The 21,418-nt window shown below is 49.3% G+C and overlaps 1 protein-coding gene across 5 annotated transcripts in view; it reads right to left on the minus strand.

Moving 5' to 3' along the window:
- Positions 1 to 21,418, minus strand: part of SIN3A (SIN3 transcription regulator family member A) — a 268,533-nt gene that overhangs the window by 12,742 nt on the left and 234,373 nt on the right. For all 5 annotated transcript variants that reach the window (XM_063926402.1, XM_063926403.1, XM_063926401.1 and 2 more), the window contains one exon: positions 800 to 998. In XM_063926402.1, coding sequence (XP_063782472.1) covers positions 800 to 998 — 199 coding nt within the window. The remainder of the gene's footprint in view (positions 1 to 799; positions 999 to 21,418) is intronic.

Genomic DNA, 21,418 nt, shown 5'->3' on the forward strand with positions numbered 1-21,418 from the left:
TTTCTGAAAAATCGGCCCTAGGGAACCGGAGATATCGGACTTCAAAGAAGTGGTCCCCATCCGAGCCTATTAATTGCTCTTCCCAGCCAGATCTCTCTGGCTCTGTCTGACTTACAGTTTTTCTGTGGGTATACGCCAAAAGGTGGGAGTCTCCACTTTCGGTGGACATTGGCAGCTTGTCTCTACTATGCCCAGAACCAGAGATATCAGCCTTCCAGCAGCCGGTCCCTGCTCCAGCTCCACACGCCTAATATGCAGTTTTATATATTCATTGGTAGATTGCTCTGGCTCCTGAACTCTGATCCCCAAGTCCCCAGTATCTCCTGAAAGGTGAAACTCTCTAATTTTTTTATCCCATTCAAAGCTAAGAAACCTTTTTTCAGGAACTTGAGATACTGTATCTGCAGTCAAATAACCAGCCCTCTCACCAGAAAATGAAGAATATTAAGCCCACTCCACTAAAGACCCCTCCCCTACCTATATTAAAAACCCCATACCACCCTGGAAGTCATGTACCAAGGCCCCTTCATTCAGCCCAATGCCCCCTTCTACAGTTTAGTGTTCTCCCTCCCGCCCCATTTCCCACCATCTGTGCAGTAAAGGAGTAATTAGCAGAAATTACTGCTCCAGGTCCTACATGCAGAGTGGAAGATAGAACACACCCTACGGCGCGCAGAACATCAAAGCTGCCGCTGATCGCACCCACCACCCCTACCGCTAGAGGATGGGTAAGGGCCCCAAGTGCATTGCTGTGCCCAGGGGCCCACACTGCTGTTAAGACGGCCCTGCACAGACCTACCTCCTGTGCCCTCAGTAAGGCAGTGCGGCGGTACATGTAGTCCTCGGATTTGATGACATATACCATCTTGTAAGAGTTCAGCTTGAATTTGCACTGCAGCTTGTCCAGACTCTCTAGATTCTCCAGCGTCCTCTTCCCATTCCCTTCTTTCTCCTGTTGTTCTCGACCTCTCTGGCACTTCCGGATTCTGCGAAGATTCCTGTTTATACACAAAAAGACAGGGGGGTAATATATTTATCTGCAGTACACAGGTTACAACATCTAGTTTCACGTGTTTTGCATCACAAATGCTTTATGTTCTACAAGTAAGGTCTCATTTACACAAGTGGTTTTTATCCAGCCACTTTTACCAATTGGTGATTGCAATATAGAATAGGTACTTGCATGCTGCAGTACTGATCCAACACAGGTTTCCTTAAACACCTGGAACCAGCGTTCACACATGGGTAAATCTTTTCAAAGAACTGTCAGTTTTTCAAAACAATGTAATACGGATCTTTGGCGAGCTAGTCACGTACTTTCACTGAACTGATCAAAAAAAAAAAAAAAAAGGGACTGCCATCATATACTTGCTAATATATACTGTTTATGTGTGATCATTGTATAATTCAGAGACATTATATTACTACTTAACATGAGAGCACATCTCCCAATTGGTGGTTTATTACAATGTTAAGGCTAATGATTGAGCTTTTTTTTTTTTTTACACAGATGTAAAGTCTGCACATGAGAATAGGGCCTAATGCCTGTGCAGTGAGAATAATGGAGTATTTGTTCTTATGTTAAATATTTTTTACTTAGATCATTAAGGAGGTATTGGATATTACGGCGTCTAGTGGTTTCGTGTAGGAGGTTGGGCCAAATATTTCTAATTTTGACTCATCAGTCCAGCCAAGCGACTCAACTATGCACAAAAACATAAGAGCTGGGGTGCAGAAAAATGGCAGCAGGTGCTGTGGACTGATGAGTCAAAATGTGAAAAATTTGGCTGTAACAGAAGGCAGTTTGTTCGCCGAAGGGCTGGAGAACGGACAAAAGTTAGTGTCTGCAGGCAACAGTGGGGCAGATGTATTAACCTGGAGAAAGCATCAGGAAGTGATAAACCAGTGATAAGTGCAAGGTGATAAACGTAGCAGCTAGTCAGCTCCTGTCAACTTGCATATTGGAGCCGATTGGCTAGTGCGTTTATCACCTTGCATTTATCACTGGTTTATTGCTTCCTTATGCCTTCTTCAGGTTAATACATCTGCCCCAGTGACTCATGGTGGAGGTTCCTTACAAGTTTGGGGCTGCATTTCAGCAAATGGGAGTTGGGGATTTGGTCAGGATTAGTGATGTCCTCAATGCTGAGAAATACAGGCAGGTACTTCTCCATCACGCAATACCATTATGGAGGCGTCTGACTGGCTCCAAATTTATTCTGCAGCAGGACAACGATCCCAAACATACAGCCAATGTCATTAAGAACTATCTTCAGTGCAAGGAAGAACAAATAGTCCCGGAAAGGATGATAAGGTCCCAAGAGTGCACTGTTCTCAACATCATCAAGTCTGTCTGGGATTACATGAAGAGACAGTAGGACTTGAGCAGGCCTATATCCACAGAGGATTTGTGGTTCGATCTCCAAGATGTTTGGAACAACCTCCCTATAGAGTTCCTTCAAAAACTGTGTGCAAGTGTACCTAGAAGAATTGATGCTGTTTTGAAGGTAAAGGGTGGTCACACCAAATATTGATTTGATTTACATTTCTCTTCTGTTCATTCAGTTTGCATTTTCATAAATCCATTAAGGATTTTAATTACCTACCGATAAATCCTTTTCTCGTAGTCCATAAGGGATATTGGGGAGATATTTAGTACAATGGGGTACAGACAGGGTCCAAAGGAGCTGGTGCACTTTAAATTTCTTCACTGGGTGTGCTGGTTCCTCCCCTCTATGCCCCCTCCTACAGGCAGTTATAGGTAAAACAGTGCCCGAAGGAGAAAGGACATATATGAGAGAAGGAACATAACAATGAGTGGTGAGATTTATACACCAGCACACCACTAACATACAACAACCAGCAACGACTGCGAACAACAAACAGCAACAGCTGAACAGGTAACCATATAAAAGAGAACCTGCAGAAAGGTCAACGCACTGAGGCGGACGCCCAATATTCCTTATGGACTACGAGAAAAGGCTTTACCGGTAGGTAATTAAAATCCTATTTTCTCTAGCATCCATAAGGGATATTGGGGAGACTTAGTACGATAGGGACGTCCAAAAGCTTCCAGAACGGGCGGGAATGTGCAGAGACTTCTGCAGTACCACCTGCCCAAACTGGGTATCCTCTTTGGCCAGGGTATCAAACCTGTAGAACTTCACAAAAGTGTTCTTCCCCGACCAGGTAGCAGCTCGGCATAGTTGCAAGGTCGAGACTCCACGGGCAGCCGCCCAGGAAGAGCCCACCGATCTTGTAGAGTGGGACTTCAGAGACTTAGGAATAGGTAAAGCTGCCGACACATAGGCCTGTTAGACAGTAAGCCTAAGCCAATGAGCAATGGACTGCTTTGAAGCAGGGAAACCCGTTTTCTGCGCATCAGAGTACGAACAAGGAATCCGTCCTTCTGATGCGAGCAGTTCGCTTGACAAAGATCTTCAAGGCTCGCACAGCATCCAATGCCTCCGAAGAAGCAGAAGTGCCAGAACTGGACGGAATCCTAACAGGTTGATTCAAGTGGAACGCAGAGACAACATTCGGCAGGAACTGTTGCAGAGTCATGGGCTCCGCTCTGCCCTCATAAAAGACCAAGTAGGGTCTTTTACACGATAAAGCTCCCAACTCTGAGACACGCCTAGCAGAAGCCAGGGCAAGTAACATCACTGTCTTCCACATGAGGTACTCGTCTTCTACCATAGTCATAGGTTCAAACCAGGAGGACTGTAGAAATTCCAACACAATATTAAAATCCCAGGGTGCCGTGGGCGGCACATAAGGAGGTTGAATGTGAAGAACACCTTGCAAGAAGGTCTGAACTTCTGGCAAGACTGCTAACTTCTTCTGGAAGAAAATTGAGAGGGCTGAAATCTGGACCTTAACGGAACCCAGATGTAAGCCCTTATCCACACCAGCTTGCAGGAAACGGAGGAAATGTCCCAAGTGGAACTCCGCAGGCGGATACGTGCGTTCCTTGCACCAAGAGACATATCTCCACCAGATATGATGATAGTGTTTTGACGTCACAGGTTTCCTGGCCTGAACCATGGTAGCAATAACCTTCTTGGAAAGGCCCTTGTGAGGTAGGATGTTCCGCTCAACCTCCATGCCGTCATAAGTCCGGGTAGACGAACGGTTCTTGTTGAAGATCTCTTCTCAGTGGCAGAGGCCATGGGTATTCTTCGGACATGTCCTGAAGATCCGTGTACCATGCCCTCCGAGGCCAATCTGGGGCAATCAGAATTGCCTAGACTGACTCCTGATTCGCTTGAAGCAATGGAATCGGAGGAAACAGGTAGACCAGCCAGTAAGGCCAAGGCGACGTCAGTGCATCCACTGCCCTCGCCTGAGGGTCCCTGGTTCGTGAGCAATACCAAGGAAGCTTCTTGTTGAGTCGAGAAGCCATCATGTTTATCTGTGGGCAGCCCCGCTGGTCGATGATCTGCTGAAACACCTGATGTTGAAGCCCCCACTCTCCCGCGTGGAGATCGTGACGCCTCAGGAAGTCCGCTTCCCAGTTATCCACTCCCGGAATGAAGATTGCCGACATTGCTCTTGCATTTCTTTCTGCCCAGAGGAGTATTTTTGACACCTCTCGCATGCAGGCCCTGCTTTTTGTCCATCCTTGCCGATTGATGTACGCCACTGCTGTGGCATGGTCCAACTGTACCTGGATCGTGTGATCCCTGAGTAGAGGAGAGGCCTGAAGCAGAGCATTGTAGATTTCCCGAAGTTCCAGAATGTTGATCGGAAGGAGAGTTTCGTGGACTGACCACCTGCCCTGGAACTGAGCCCCTTGGGTGACCGCTCCCAATCCTCTTAGACTCGCATCTGTCATGAGGAGGACCCAATCCGGAATCCCAAAACTCCGGCCTTCCAGGAGATTGGAAAACTGCAGCCACCACAGGAGGGAAAATCCTGGCCTGAGGTGACAGCCCTATCATCAGGTGCCGGACCACTTGCTCAGGAGATCCAATTGAAATGTTTTGGCATGGAACCTCCCATATTGGATCGCCTCGTATGAGGCAACCATCTTCCCCAACAATCTTATGCAAAGATAGATATTCAAGCAGGTCGGAGAACCATGCGGACCATCTCTTGAAGCGTTCTTGCCTTGTACTCTGGGAGGAACACCTTCTGGGCCACAGTATCCAGTAACATCCCCAGGAACAGGAGCCGCTGAGTTGGCTCCAGGTGGGACTTCTGTAAATTGAGAATCCACCCATGGTGTGACAGAAGTTGGATAGTGCGGTCAATATGGAGCAATAAAAGCTCCATGGACCTTGCTTTTATCAGGAGATTGTCCAGGTGAGGGACAACATTGACCCCCTGGACCTGGAACATCATCTCCGCCATTACCTTTCTGAACACCCTCGGAGCTGTGGACAGGCCGAAGGGTAGTGCCTGGAACTGGTAGTGATCGTCCAAGTAGGGCAAACCTCAGATAAGACTGATGAGGTGGCCAAATCTGAATATGAAGATAGGCGTCCTTGGCATCCAGGGAGACCATGAATTCCTGTTCTTCCAGGCCCGCAATCACTGCTCTCAAGTATTCCATTTTGAACCTGAAAACCTTTAGGTAAGGGTTCAAGGACTTTAAATTCAAAATGGGCATAACCAATCCATCTGGCTTTGGTACCACAAACAGGTAATAACCCTTTCCCGTTGTGGTATTGGTACTGGAACAATGACGTGGGACTGGATCAACTTCTGGCTGGCCAATTGCAACGTAAATTGCATATCCTCCAAAGCTGGTAAGCTTGATTTGAAAAATCGTTGTGGAGAAGCACTGTCGAACTCCAGCTTGTAGCACTGAGAAATGAGGTCCTTGACCCACGTATCCTGGCAGGAACCCTCCCAGACGCGGCTGAAGTGACGCAGTCGAGCGCCCAACTCGAGATCCCCACAGGGTGGGTGGGCACAGTCATGCTGAGGACTTAGTGGAAGCAGAACTGGTGCTATGTTCCTGAGAACCGGTGTTTGCAGATCTTCTTGTCTTACCTCTGGTGCCTCTAGCCGCATTGGAGGCACCTCTGGCTCTAGAACGAAATCCGTTAGACCGAAAGGACTGAACAGACGGCCCGGGTAGGAACGCCTAGCCGGCAGGGCTCCGGAGGGGAGAAACGTGGATTTCCCCGCAGTAACCTTAGAAATCCACGTATCCAACTCAACCCCGAAGAGCCATTCCCCAGAAAAGGGGAGAGATTCCACACTGTGCTTGGACTCTGCATCCGCTATCAATTAACGCAACCACAAGGCCCTGCACACAGACGCTGCCATGGCAGAGGTCCTAGCATTAATATTGCCCATCATCTTGTCACACAGGATGCGGGCAGTGACCTGAATGTGCTTCAGGAGAGTCACCGAAGTGACCAGAGGCATATCGCCGGACAGGCTCTCCTGAATTTGAGTAGCCCACGTATGAATGGCATGGGTCATCCAGCAACCCGCTATGACCGGCCTTTGCGATACAACTGCTGCTGTGTAGATAGACTTTAGTGTAGTCTCTATTTTTCTGTCCCCGGGGTCCTTAATGGTAAAGGAGCCTGGGGCCGGCAGCACCGCCTTTTTAGACAGTCGAGAGAGTGATATGTCAACCCCCGGGGGTTCTTCCCAGAATTTCTTACCTTCAGGAGCAAATGGGAAAGTGTGCAAAAATCTTTTTGACACTTGATATTTTTTGTCTGGAGTTTTCCAGGCTAACTTAAACAGGTCATCTAACTCTGCAGAATCAGGGAAAGTGACATTAGGCTTGTTTTGTGTAAAGAAAAACGACTGCTGTGACGCAGCGTCCTCTAGAGGGAGTTTTACCATGTCCCATATAGCCAGTATGAGGGGTTCTATACTCTGAGCAGAAGTGGAATCCCCATTAACGGGATCCAAGTCCTTCCCATCTTCCTGTACCTCTTCATCTGAACCAGAGAGTAGAGCACGTAAACCACGCTTTTGTGGTCCTGAGTTAGAGAGGGGGGCTGTGCAACATCTGCCCTAGCAGCTAGGTTTGCAACAGCTTGTTGTAGTAGCTGAGTTTTTTGAGCATTGGCAGTGAGTTATGATGACATATCAGACATCATATTTTTAAACGCTCCTATCCAGGAAGGCTCTTGACCCTCTCCCTCAGCCCCCTCACTGAGTTGTAAAGATTAGCTGCATTGTTCACATGATACATAAATCAGATGATAAGGAAGAGAATCTGGTGGGGCATACACTGCATAGTTTGTGTTTTCCCATGTTCACAGTAAATCACAATGACATACACACAGACAGTAATACTTAGCAAGTCTGCCTTTTCTGTATGTGAGAGGGAGATATAGAGAGAGACCAGCACACCCCAGCAACACAGCCCCAGTGAGGTTGTCAGCGTATTATAGCACACTGAAAACCTATGATTTCTGTCCTGCATAGGACACAGATTGTGTACAATAGCCGCTCTCCCCCTTTGCTACACCCTATACCAGTTCTCCAGCGTGTCTTGAGTGTCAGGAGGAGCTATGTGAGCCTGCTGCTGCTACAGTAAGCAGAGGAAGGCGCCAAAATGCTGCTGGTCCCGGCTCTGAGGTAGCTCCGCCCCCCCAATGGCGCCGGAGCTACAAAGTTTTTTATACTGGCAATGTCTCCAAAAGTGCTTAAAAACATCAAACAAGTGCTAGTTTAAGCCAGATCTAGCCAATTTACACAGGGCTATAGCGGGTCCCCCCCAGGAGGGTCCCGTATGCCACCCCTGGGTGTCTGCTGCACCTTGAACCGGGGGACCCCCATAGCAGGGTCCCCAGTTTGCACTCACCACTGTAGTCACCTTCAGGCTACTGTTAGGGGTGTGCGGCGTACTGCGATTGTGACAGCTAAGGCACAGTGCCCCGCTGAACAAACAGCCTCTCAGGACGGTGGTCCTGCAGCGGGGAAGTGGCTCTGACACCTCGCAAGGCCGGTGACCAGCCCCGCCCCCACCCCCACGGTGCCCCAAACAGCATACTGAAAATAAAGATGTAAAAATAAGATTTTAAACCTACCGGTAAATCTTTTTCTCGTAGTCCGTAGAGGATGCTGGGGCTCCGTATGGACCATGGGGATAGACGGGCTCCGCAGGAGACATGGGCAATTTAAGAAAGACTTTGACTCTGGGTGTGCACTGGCTCCTCCCTCTATGCCCCTCCTCCAGATCTCAGTTAGAGAAACTGTGCCCAGAGGAGACGGACAGTATGAGGAAAGGATTTTTGTAATCCAAGGGCAAGATTCATACCAGCCACACCAATCACACCGTATAACTTGTGATATACTACCCAGTTAACAGTATGAAAAACAACAAAGCATCAGTCCAAGACAGATGAAAACTATAACATAACCCTTAGTAAGCAATAACTATATACAAGTCTTGCAGAAGTAGTCCGCACTTGGGACGGGCGCCCAGCATCCTCTACGGACTACGAGAAAAAGATTTACGGGTAGATTTAAAATCTTATTTTCTCTAACGTCCTAGAGGATGCTGGGACTCCGTAAGGACCATGGGGATTATACCAAAGCTCCCAAACGGGCGGGAGAGTGCGGATGACTCTGCAGCACCGATCGAGCAAACATGAGGTCCTCCTCAGCCAGGGTATCAAACTTATAAAACTTTGCAAAGGTGTTTGACCCCGACCAAGTAGCAGCTCGGCACAGCTGTAGTGCCGAGACCCCTCGGCAGCCGCCCAAGACGAGCCCACCTTCCTAGTGGAATGGGCCTTAACCGATTTTGGTAACGGCAATCCTGCCGTAGAATGCGCTTGCTGGATCGTGTTACAGATCCAGCGAGCAATAGTCTGCTTTGAAGCAGGGCCGCCAACCTTGTTGGCTGCATACAGGACAAACAGTGCTTCTGTTTTTCTGATCCTAGCCGTTCTGGCCATGTAAATTTTCAAAGCCCTGACCACATCAAGGGACTCAGAATCCTCCAAGTCACGAGTAGCCACAGGCACGACAATAGGTTGGTTCATATGAAAGGATGAGACCACCTTAGGTAGGAATTGAGGACGGGTCCGCAACTCCGCTCTATCCATATGGAAAACCAGATAGGGGCTTTTATGTGATGAAGCCGCCAATTCCGAAACTCGCCTAGCCGAAGCCAAGGCTAACAACATGACCACCTTCCAAGTGAGATATTTCAACGCCACTGTTTTAAGTGGTTCAAACCAATGTGACTTAAGGAAACTTAACACCACGTTAAGGTCCCAAGGCGCCACCGGAGGTACAAAAGGAGGCTGAATATGCAGTACTCCCTTCACAAAAGTCTGGATAAATGGATAAGGCCGGAATCTGAACTTTAATGGAGCCTAATTTTAGGCCAAATTCACTCCAGTTTGTAGGAAGTGAAGAAAACGGCCTAGATGGAATTCTTCCGTAGGAGCATTCCTGGCCTCACACCAAGAAACATATTTTCGCCATATTCGGTGATAATGTTTAGACGTCACGTCCTTCCTAGCCTTTATTAGCGTAGGAATGACCTCATCCGGAATACCCTTTTCCGCTAGGATCCGGCGTTCAACCGCCATGCCGTCAAACGCAGCCGCGGTAAGTCTTGGAACAGACAGGAACCTTGTTGTAACAGTTCCTGCCTTAGAGGAAGAGGCCACGGATCTTCTGTGAGCATTTCTTGCAGATCCGGATACCAGGTCCTTCGTGGCCAATCCGGAACAATGAGAATTGTTCTCACTCCTCTTTTCCTTATTATCCTCAACACCTTGGGTATGAGAGGAAGAGGAGGAAACACATATACCGACTGGAACACCCACGGTGTCACTAGGGCGTCCACAGCTACCTCCTGAGGGTCTCTTGACCTGGCACAATACCTTTGTAGCTTTTTGTTGAGACGGGATGCCATCATGTCTATTTGGGGCAGTCCCCACCGACTTGCAATCTGCGCGAAGACTTCCTGATGAAGTCCCCACTCTCCCGGATGCAGATTGTGTCTGCTGTGGAAGTCTGCTTCCCAGTTGTCCACTCCCGGAATGAACACTGCTGACAGAGCGCTTACATGATTCTCCACCCAGCAAAGAATTCTGGTGGCTTCCGCCATCGCCACTCTGCTCCTTGTGCCGCCTTGGCGGTTTACATGAGCTACTGCGGTGATGTTGTCTGACTGGATCAGAACTGGGCGATTTCGAAGTAAGATCTCCGCTTGACGTAGGGCGTTGTATATAGCCCTTAGTTCCAGGATGTTGATGTGAAGACAAGTCTCTTGACTTGACCAAAGGCCTTGGAAATTTCTTCCCTGTGTGACTGCTCCCCAACCTCGGAGGCTCGCGTCCGTGGTCACCAGGATCCAGTCCTGAATGCCGAACCTGCGGCCCTCTAGAAGGTGAGCACTTTTCAGCCACCACAGGAGAGATACTCTAGCCCTGGGGGACAGGGTGATCCGCCGATGCAGTTGCAGATGTGACCCGGACCATTTGTCCAATAGGTCCCATTGGAAGATCCTTGCATGGAATCTGCCGTATGGAATGGCTTCGTATGTTGCCACCATCTTTCCCAGAACTTGAGTGCAATGATGTACTGACACTTGTTTTGGTTTCAACAGGTTCATGACTAGAGTCATGAGTTCCTGCGCTTTTTCAGTCGGAAGAAAAACCCTCTTCTGGTCTGTGTCCAGAATCATGCCCAAGAAGGGCAGACGAGTTGTAGGATTCAGCTGCGACTTTGGAATATTGAGAATCCAGCCGTGTCGCTGTAACACATTCAGTGAAAGTGATACGCTGTTCAGCAACTTCTCCCGTGATCTCGCTTTTATGAGGAGATCGTCCAAGTACGGGATAATTGTGACACCCTGCTTGCGCAGGAGCACCATCATTTCCGCCATTACCTTGGTGAAAATTCTCGGGGCCGTGTAAAGCCCAAACGGCAACGTCTGAAATTGGTAATGACAATCCTGTACCGCAAATCTCAGGTACGCCTGATGAGGAGGATATATGGGAACATGCAGGTATGTATCCTTTATGTCCAGAGATACCATAAAATCTCCCACTTCTAGGCTGGCGATGACCACTCTGAGCGATTCCATCTTGAACTTGAACCGTTTTAAGTAAAGGTTCAGGGATTTTAATTTCAAAATGGGTCTGACCGAACCGTCCGGTTTCGGGACCACAAACAGAGTTGAGTAGTACCCCTGCCCTCTTTGAAGCAGGGGAACCTCTACCACCACTTGTTGAAGACACAATTTGTGAATCGCATGTAACACTATCTCCCTTTCCAGGGTTTTTTTCGGTAGGGCCGATTTGAAAAAACGGCGAGGAGGCACCTCTTCGAATTCCAGCTTGTAACCCTGGGAAACAATTTCTATTGCCCAGGGATCCACCTGTGAGTGGACCCAGATGTGGCTGAACAGTCGAAGACGTGCCCCCACTGGAGCGGACTCCCTCAGGGGAGAACCAGCGTCATGCGGTGGATTTTGCAGAGGCCGGGGAGGACTTCTGTTCCTGGGAACTAGCTGTGTTGTGCAGCTTTTTCCCTCTGCGCTTACCTCTGGCAAGAAAGGACGATCCACGTTCTCTCTTGCTTTTATTGGAACGAAAGGACTGCATCTGATAATGAGGCGCTTTCTTAGCTTGTGAGGGAATATATGGCAAAAAATTTGATTTACCTGCCGTAGCGACGAGGTCCGAGAGGCCATCTCCAAACAATTCCTCACCCTTGTAAGGCAACAACTCCATACGTCTCTTGGAGTCGGCATCACCTGTCCACTGTCGGGTCCATAAGACACGCCTAGCAGAAATAGACATAGCGTTTATCCTGGAACCCAGTAAACTAATGTCTCTTTGAGCATCCCTCATATATAAGACAGCATCTTTTATATGCCCTAGGGTCATTAAAATGGTGTCCTTATCAAGGGTCTCAATTTCCGCTGATAAGGAATCTGTCCATGCTGCTACAGCACTACAAACCCAGGCCGACGCAATAGCCGGTCTGAGTCACGTACCAGAATGTGTGTAAATGGACTTCAAGGTAACCTACTGCTTGCGGTCAGCAGTATCCTTGAGGGTAGCCGTATCTTGGAATGGAAGCGCTATCTTTTTTGAGAAGCGCGTCAAAGCTTTGTCTACCCTAGGGGAGGATTCCCACCGTATCCTGTCCTGCGACGGGAAAGGATACGCTATCAGAATCCTTTTGGGAATCTGCAGTTTTTTGTCAGGAGTTTCCCACGCTTTTTCGCATAATTCGTTCAGCTCATGTGAGGAGGGAAAGGAGACCTCAGGTTTCTTTTCCTTATACATGTGTACCCTCGTGTCAGGGACAGGGGGTTCCTCAGTGATATGCAAAACATCTTTTATTGCGATAATCATATATCGAATACATTTAGCCACCTTTGGCTGTAATTTTGCATCATCGTAGTCGACACTGGAGTCTGAATCCGTGTCGGTATCTGTGTCAACTATTTGGGATAGTGGACGCTTCTGAGACCCCGAAGGTCCAGGCGACATTGGGACAGGCATGGGTTGACTCCCTGACTGTACCCCAGCTTCAGCTTTGTCTAGTCTTTTGTGCAATAAAATAAGATTTTACTTACCGGTAAACCTATTTCTCGTAGTCCGTTGAGGATGCTGGGACTCCGTAAGGAACATGGGGAATAGACGGGCTCCGCAGGAGATAGGGCACTTTAAGAAAGCTTTGGACTCTGGGTGTGCACTGGCTCCTCCCTCTATGCCCCTCCTCCAGACCTCAGTTAGGGAAACTGTGCCCAGAGGAGATGGACAGTACGAGGAAGGATTTTTGTAAATCTAAGGGCAAGATCCATACCAGCCACACCAATCACACCGTATAACTTGTGATAAACTACCCAGTTAACAGTATGAACAACAACATAGCCACGGTTCAACCGATAAACTATAACATAACCCTTATGTAAGCAATAACTATATACAAGTCTTGCAGAAGAAGTCCGCACTTGGGACGGGCGCCCAGCATCCTCTACGGACTACGAGAAATAGATTTACCGGTAAGTAAAATCTTATTTTCTCTAACGTCCTTGAGGATGCTGGGACTCCGTAAGGACCATGGGGATTATACCAAAGCTCCCAAACGGGCGGGAGAGTGCGGATGACTCTGCAGCACCGATTGAGCAAACATGAGGTCCTCCTCAGCCAGGGTATCAAACTTATAGAACTTTGCAAAGGTGTTAGAGCCCGACCAAGTAGCTGCTCGGCACAACTGTAATGCCGAGACCCCTCGGGCAGCCGCCCAAGAAGAGCCCACTTTCCTAGTGGAATGGGCCTTAACCGATTTCGGTAACGGCAATCCTGCCGTAGAATGCGCCTGCTGAATCGTGTTACAGATCCAGCGAGCAATAGTCTGCTTTGAAGCAAAAGCGCCAACCTTGTTGGCCGCATACAGAACAAACAGAGCTTCAGTCTTCCTGATTCTAGCCGTTCTGGTCACATAAATCTTCAAAGCCCTGACCACATCCAGGGACTCAGAATCCTCCAAGTCCCGTGTAGCCACAGGCACGACAATAGGTTGGTTCATATGAAAAGATGAGACCACCTTTGGCAGAAATTGAGGACGAGTCCTCAACTCTGCCCTATCCACGCGAAAAACCAAGTATGGGCTTTTATGTGATAAAGCCGCCAATTCTGAAACACGTCTAGCCGAAGCTAATGCCAACAACATGACCACTTTCCACGTGAGGTATTTCAACTCCACAGTTTTGAGTGGTTCAAACCAAGGTGACTTGAGGAAACGTAACACCACGTTAAGATGCCAAGGCGCCACCGGAGGCACAAAGGGAGGCTGAATATGCAGCACCCCCTTCACAAAAGTCTGTACTTCAGGAAGAGAGGCTAATTCTCTTTGAAAGAAAATGGATAAGGCCGAAATTTGGACCTTTATGGACCCTAATTTTAGGCACAAAGTCACTCCTGTTTGAAGGAAGTGAAGCAGACGGCCCAAATGGAACTCATCCGTAGGAGCAGCTCTGGCCTCACACCAAGAAACTATCACCGTATATGGTGGAAATATATGTTTTAACGTCACGTCTTTCCTAGCCTTGATCAGGGTAGGAATGACTTCCTCCGGAATTCCTTTTTCCGCTAAGATCCGGCGTTCAACCGCCATGCCGTCAAACGCAGCCGCGTAAGTCTTGGAACAGACAGGGCCCCTGCCGCAGCAGGTCCTGCCTTAGAGGAAGAGGCCACGGATCTTCTGTGAGCAACTCTTGCAGCTCCGGATACCAAGTCCTCCGTGGCCAATCTGGAACAATGAGGATTGTTCTGACCCTGCTCATTCTTATTATTCTCAACACTTTGGGTATGAGAGGAAGAGGAGGAAACACATAGACCGATCTGAACACCCAAGGTGTCACCAGAGCGCCTACCGCTACCGCCTGAGGGTCCCTTGACCTGGCGCAATACCGCTTTAGCTTTTTGTTGAGACGGGATGCCATCATGTCGATTTGAGGCAGTCCCCATCGATCCGTGATCTGTGCGAAGACTTCTTGATGAAGTCCCCACTCTCCCGGATGCAGGTCGTGCCTGCTGAGGAAGTCCGCCTCCCAGTTGTCCACCCCCGGGATGAACACTGCCGATAGCGCGCTTACATGACCTTCCGCCCAGCGTAGAATCCTGGTCGCTTCTGCCATGGCCACTCTGCTCCTTGTTCCGCCTTGCCGGTTTATATGAGCCACTGCCGTGACGTTGTCCGACTGAATCAGAACCGGTTTTCTCCGAAGCAATTCCTCCGCTTGACACAGGGCGTTGTATATGGCCCTCAACTCCAGGACGTTGATGTGGAGACAAGTCTCTAGGTTTGACCAGAGACCTTGGAAATTTCTTCCCAGTGTTACTGCTCCGCAGCCTCGGAGGCTTGCGTCCGTGGTCACCAGGACCCAGTCCTGAATGCCGAACCTGCGACCCTCTAGCAGGTGAGCACTGTTCAGCCACCACAGGAGAGATACCCTGGTCCTGGGAGACAGGGTGATCCTTTGATGCATTCGTAAATGGGACCCGGACCACTTGTCCAAGAGGTCCCATTGAAAGGTCCTCGCATGGAACCTGCCGAAAGGGATGGCCTCGTATGAAGCCACCATCTTCCCCAGGACCCGCATGCAATGATGCACTGAAACCTTTTTTGGTTTTAATAGGTTCCTGACCATGGCTATGAGCTCCTGAACCTTTTCGATCGGAAGAAAAACCTTTTTCTGGTCTGTGTCTAGAATCAGGCCCAAAAAGGTCAGACGCGTTGTATGGACTAGCTGGGACTTCGGTATATTGAGAATCCAGCCGTGTATCTGCAACGTCTTCATGGACAGAGAGACGCTGTCTAGCAACTTCTCCCGAGATCTCGCCTTTATGAGGAGATCGTCCAAGTATGGGATAATTGTGACCCCCTGCCTGCGCAGGAGCACCATCATTTCCGCCATTACCTTGGTGAAAATCTTCGGGGCCGTGGAAAGCCCAAACGGCAACGTCTGAAATTGGTAGTGACAGTCCTGCACTGCAAATCTCAGGAACGCCTGATGAGGGGGGAATATCGGAACATGAAGGTAAGCATCCTTTATGTCCAGGGACACCATCCAATCCCCCCCCCTCCAGGCTGGCGATGACCGCCCTGAGTGATTCCATCTTGAACCTCTTCAAGTACAGGTTCAGAGATTTTAGGTTTAAAATGGGTCTGACCGAACCGTCCGGTTTCGGAACCACTAACAGGGTTGAGTAATATCCCTCTCCTTGCTGGAGATGAGGAACTGTGACAATCACCTGTTAAATATACAATTTTTGGATTGCCGCCAACACTAGCTCCCTCTCTGACGGGGAAGCCGGCAGAGCCGATTTGAAAAACCGGCGAGGAGGCAAGTCTTCGAATTCCAGCCTGTATCCCTGAGAAACAATCTCTAGTGCCCAGGGATCCACCTGCTAGTGAACCCAGACGTGGCTGAAAAACCGAAGACGAGCCCCCACTAGATCTGCCTCCCCCCGGGAAGCCCCAGCGTCATGCGGTGGACTTTTTAGAGGCAGGGGAGGACTTTTGCTCTTGGGAACTAGCTGTGTGCAGCTTCTTTACCCTGCCTTTCACTCTGGCAACAAAGGACGATCCCCGTACCTTTTTGTTTTTATTGGAACGAAAGGACTGCATTTGATAATGAGGTGCCTTTTTTGTATGCTGCGGGGGGACATAAGGTAAGAAATTCGACTTACCAGCCGTAGCCGTAGAGACAAGGTCCGAGAGGCCGTCTCCAAACAACTCCTCCCCTTTGTAAGGCAAGGACTCCATATGCCGCTTTGAATCGGCATCTCCCGTCCACTGTCGGGTCCACAAGAGCCGCCTAGCAGAAATAGACATAGCATTTATTCTGGAGTTTAATAAACAAATGTCTCTCTGAGCATCTCTCATATACAAGGCAGCATCTCTGATATGCTCTATGGTCATTTGAATAGCATCCCTATCTAAGGTGTCAATCTCCATAGATACGGAATCTGCCCATGCCACAACCGCACTACAAACCCAGGCCGACGCCATAGCCGGTCTAGCAATAGTACCTGAATGAGTGTAAATGTGCTTCAAGGTAATTTCCTGCCTGCGGTCAGCAGGTTCCTTGAGGGAAGCCGTATCCTGAGAAGGCAGTACCACCTTTTTGGACAAGCGTGTCAGCGCCTTGTCTACTTTAGGCGAAGATTCCCAGCGTATCCTATCAGTTTGTGGAAAAGGATACGCCATAAGAATCCTTTTGGGAACTTGTGGTCTCCTATCCGGAGATTCCCAAGCCTTTTCGCACAATTCACTTAGTTCAAATGAGGATGGAAAGGTGACTTCAGGCTTTTTCCCTTTATACATGTGTACCCTCGTGTCAGGGACCGGGGGTTCTTCAGTAATATGCAAAACCTCTTTAATGGCAATAATCATGTACCGAATACCTTTTGCCACCTTCGGCTGTAATTTTGCATATTCATAGTCGACACTAGAGTCAGTATCTGTGTCGGTATCTGTGTCATTGATCTGGGATATGGTGCGCTTCTGAGACCCCGAAGGGCCTGGCGCCACAGGGACAGGCATGGACTGGCTACCTGACTGATGCCTAGCTTCTGCCTTGTCTAACCTTTTATGCAATAGATTGACATTTGCATTCAAGACATTCAGCATATCCACCCATTCCGGTGTCGGCGTTGCCGACGGCGACATGACATTCAAGCACTCCCCCTCCACATTAAGCGAGCCTTCCTCGTCAAACATGTCAACACACTTCACACACACAGGGAACCCCTTTCAAGGCCCTTTGGAGAGACAGAGTATGCCAGCACACACCCCAGCGCAATGATCCTGGAGACCAACACAAAATGTTTTTCCCCAGCAGCGCTGTACAATATGTTATCCGCCAATTATGTGCCCCCCCCCCCCTCTCTTTTAAACACCCCTTCACCGTGTGTAAGCAGGGGAGAGTCTGGGGAGCTTCCTCTCAGCGGTGCTGTGGAGAGAAAATGGCGCTGGTGAGTGCTGAGGGAGAAGCCCCGCCCCCTCGGCGGCGGGCTTCTGTCCCGCTCAAACTTACAAAAATATGGCGGGGGCTCTTTTATATACATGTACAGTGCCCACCTGTACGTGTATATTGTCTTTTGCCATAAGAGGTGTTTATATTGCTGCCCAGGGCGCCCGCCCCCCCCCCCCCCCCCTTCACCCTTACAGTGACCGGAGTGTGTGAGGTGTATAGGAGCAATGACGCACAGCTGCAGTGCTGTGCGTTACGTTACCTCCGTGAAACTGAAGGCTTCTGCCGCCTGACGACTTCTGTCTTCTGTTCTTCTAGCTCTGTGAGGAGAACGGCGGCGCGGCTCCGGGGGTGGACGCCCAGTAAGAACCTGCGTTCACCCCCTCTGGAGCTAATGGTGTCCAGTAGCCGAGGAAGCAGAGCCTATCTTAGACAAGAAGGTCTGCTCCTCTCTCCTCAGTCCCTCGATGCAGGGAGTCTGTTGCCAGCAGTGCTCCCTGTGAAAAAGTAGAAAAAGTAGAGAAAAAATCCAAACAAAGATGCTTTTAGGCAGAGAACTCTGCAGTGCACCCATCCTGCTCTGGGCACAGTGTAAAACTGAGGTCTGGAGGAGGGACATAGAGGGAGGAGCCAGTGCACACCCAGAGTCCTAAGCTTTCTTAAAGTGCCCTATCTCCTGCGTAGCCCGTCTATTCCCCATGGTCCTTACGGAGTCACAGCATCCTCAAGGACGTTAGAGAAAATAAGATTTTACTTACCGGTAAATCTATTTCTCGTAGTCCGTAGTGGATGCTGGGGACTCCGTAAGGACCATGGGGAATAGACGGGCTCCGCAGGAGACATGGGCACTTTAAGAAAGAATTTAGATTCTGGTGTGCTCTGGCTCCTCCCTCCATGTCCCTCCCCCAGACCTCAGTTAGAGAAACTGTGCCCGGAAGAGCTGACAGTACAAGGAAAGGATTTTGGTAATCCAGGGCAAGATACATACCAGCCACACCAATCACACCGTATAACTTGTGATAAACTTACCCAGTCAACAGTATGAACAACAACAGAGCATCAGTACAACCCTGATGCAACTATAACATAACCCTTATTGCAGCAATAACTATATACAAGTATTGCAGAAGAAGTCCGCACTTGGGACGGGCGCCCAGCATCCACTACGGACTACGAGAAATAGATTTACCGGTACGTAAAATCTTATTTTCTCTAACGTCCTAGTGGATGCTGGGGACTCCGTAAGGACCATGGGGATTATACCAAAGCTCCCAAACGGGCGGGAGAGTGCGGATAACTCTGCAGCACCGATTGAGCAAACACAAGGTCCTCTTCAGCCAGGGTATCAAACTTATAGAACTTTGCAAAAGTGTTTTAACCTGACCAAGTAGCCGCTCGGCACAGCTGAAATGCCGAGACCCCTCGGGCAGGTGCCCAAGAAGAGCCCATCTTCCTAGTGAAATGGGCCTTAACTGATTTTGGCAGCGGCAATCCAGCCGCAGAATGAGCCTGCTGAATCGTATTACAGATCCAGCGAGCAATGGTTTGCTTTGAAGCACGCGCCCCAAGCTTGTTGGAAGCATACAGGATAAACAAAGATTCTGTTTTCCTGACCCTAGCCGTTCTGGCTACATAAACCTTCAAAGCCATGACCACATCAAGTAACTCGGAATCCTCCAAGTCAGTAGTAGCCACAGGCACCACAATAGGTTGGTTTATATGAAAGGATGAAAACCACTTTCGGCAGAAACTGTGGGCGGGTCCGCAATTCTGCTCTATCCGCATGGAAAACCAGATAGGGGCTTTTATGCGACAAAAGCCGCTAATTCTGACACACGCCTAGCCGAAGCCAAGGCTAGCAGCATGACCACCTTCCACGTGAGACATATCAATTCCATCGTTTTGAGTGGTTCAAACCAGTGGGATTTCAGGAAACTCAACACCACGTTAAGATCCCAATGTGCCACTGGAGGCACAAAAGGGGGCTGAATATGCAGCACTCCCTTTACAGCGTCTGAACTTCAGGTAGAGAAGTCAACTACTTTTGAAAGAAAATGGATCGGGCCGAAAGCTGGACCTTAATGGACCCCAATTTTAGGCCCAAATTCACTCCTGACTGTAGGACGTGAAGGAAACGGCCCAGCTGGAATTCCTCCGTAGGGGCATTCCTGGCCTCACACCAAGCAACATATTTTCGCCATATACGGTGATAATGTTGAGTTGTCACGTCCTTCCTAGCCTTTATCAGCGTAGGAATGACCTCATCCGGAATGCCTTTTTCTGCTAGGCAGCCGCGGTAAGTCTTGGAACAGACAGGGCCCCTGTTGCAACAAGTCCTGTCTTAGAGGCAGAGGCCACGGGTCCTCTGTGAGCATTTCTTGCAGATCTGGATACCAAGTCCTTCTTGGCCAATCCGGAACAATGAGTATTGTTCTCACTCTTCTTTTTCTTATGATTCTCAGCACCTTGGGTATGAGAGGAGGAGGAGGAAATACATAGACCGACTGGAACACCCACGGTGACACCAGTGCGTCCACAGCTATCGCCTGAGGGTCTCATGACCTGGCGCAATACCTCTGTAGCTTTTTGTTGAGGCGGGATGCCATCACGTCCACCTGTGGCAGTTCCCACCGACTTGCAATCTGCGTGAAGACTTCTTGATGAAGTCCCCACTCTCCCGGGTGGAGGTCGTGCCTGCTGAGGAAGTCTGCTTCCCAGCTGTCCACTCCCGGGATGAACACTGCTGACAGTGCGCTTACGTGATTCTCCGCCCAGCGAAGAATTCTGGTGGCTTCTGACTGAATCAGAACCGGGTGGTCGCGAAGCAGGGTCTCCGCTTGACGTAGGGCGTTGTATACGGCCCTTAATTCCAGGATGGTGATGTGAAGGCAAGTCTCCTGACTGGACCACAGACCTTGGAAATTCCTTCCCTTTGCGACTGCTCCCCACCCTCCGAGGCTTGCATCCGTGCCGAATCTACGGCCCTCGAGAAGGTGAGCACTCTGCAGCCACCACAGGAGAGACACACTGGCCCTGGGGGATAGGGTGATTAACCGATGCATCTGAAGATGTGATCCGGACCACTTGTCCAGTAAGTCCCATTGAAAAGGTCCTCGCATGGAACCTGCCGAAGGGAATGGCCTCTTACAATGCCACCATCCTTCCCAGGATTCGAGTGCAGTGATGCACTGACACCTGTTTTGGTTTTAATAGGTTCCTGACCAGTGTCATGAGCTCCTGAGCTCTCTCTATCGGGAGATAAACCCTTTTCTGGTCTGTGTCTAGAATCATGCCTAGGAAAGGCAGATGTGCCGTAGGAACCAACTGCGACTTTGGAATATTTAGAATCCAGCCGTGTTGCCGTTACACTTCCAGAGAAAGTGATACGCTGTTCAGCAACTGCTCTCTTAATCTCGCTTTTATGAGGAGATCGTCCAAGTACTGGATAATTGAGACACCTTGCTTCCGCAGGAGCACCATCATTTCCGCCATTACCTTGGTGAAGATTCTCGGGGCCGTGGGGAGACCAAACGGCAACGTCTGAAATTGGTAATGACAATCCTGTACCGCAAATCTGAGGTACGCCTGATGAGGTGGATAAATGGGGACATTAAGGTATGCATCCTTTATGTCCAGAGACACCATAAAACCTCCCCCTTTCAGGCTTGCGATGACCGCTCTTAGCGATTCCATCTTGAACTTGAACCTTTCAGGTATATGTTCAGGGATTTTAAATTCAATATGGGTCTGACCGAACCATCCGGTTTCGGGACTACAACATGGTCAAATTATAACCCCCTCCTTGTTGAAGGAGGGGAACCTTGACCACCACCTGTTGACGATACAATTTGTGAATTGCAGTTAACACTATTTCCTTCTCGTGGGGGGAAGCCGGCAGGGCCGTCGGTGAGGGGGCATCTCCTCAAAGTCCAGCATGTATCCCTGAGACACAATATCAATTGCCCAGGGATCCAACAG

The sequence above is a fragment of the Pseudophryne corroboree genome, chromosome 6 (genome assembly GCF_028390025.1).
Source record: "Pseudophryne corroboree isolate aPseCor3 chromosome 6, aPseCor3.hap2, whole genome shotgun sequence".
Taxonomy (NCBI): domain Eukaryota; kingdom Metazoa; phylum Chordata; class Amphibia; order Anura; family Myobatrachidae; genus Pseudophryne; species Pseudophryne corroboree.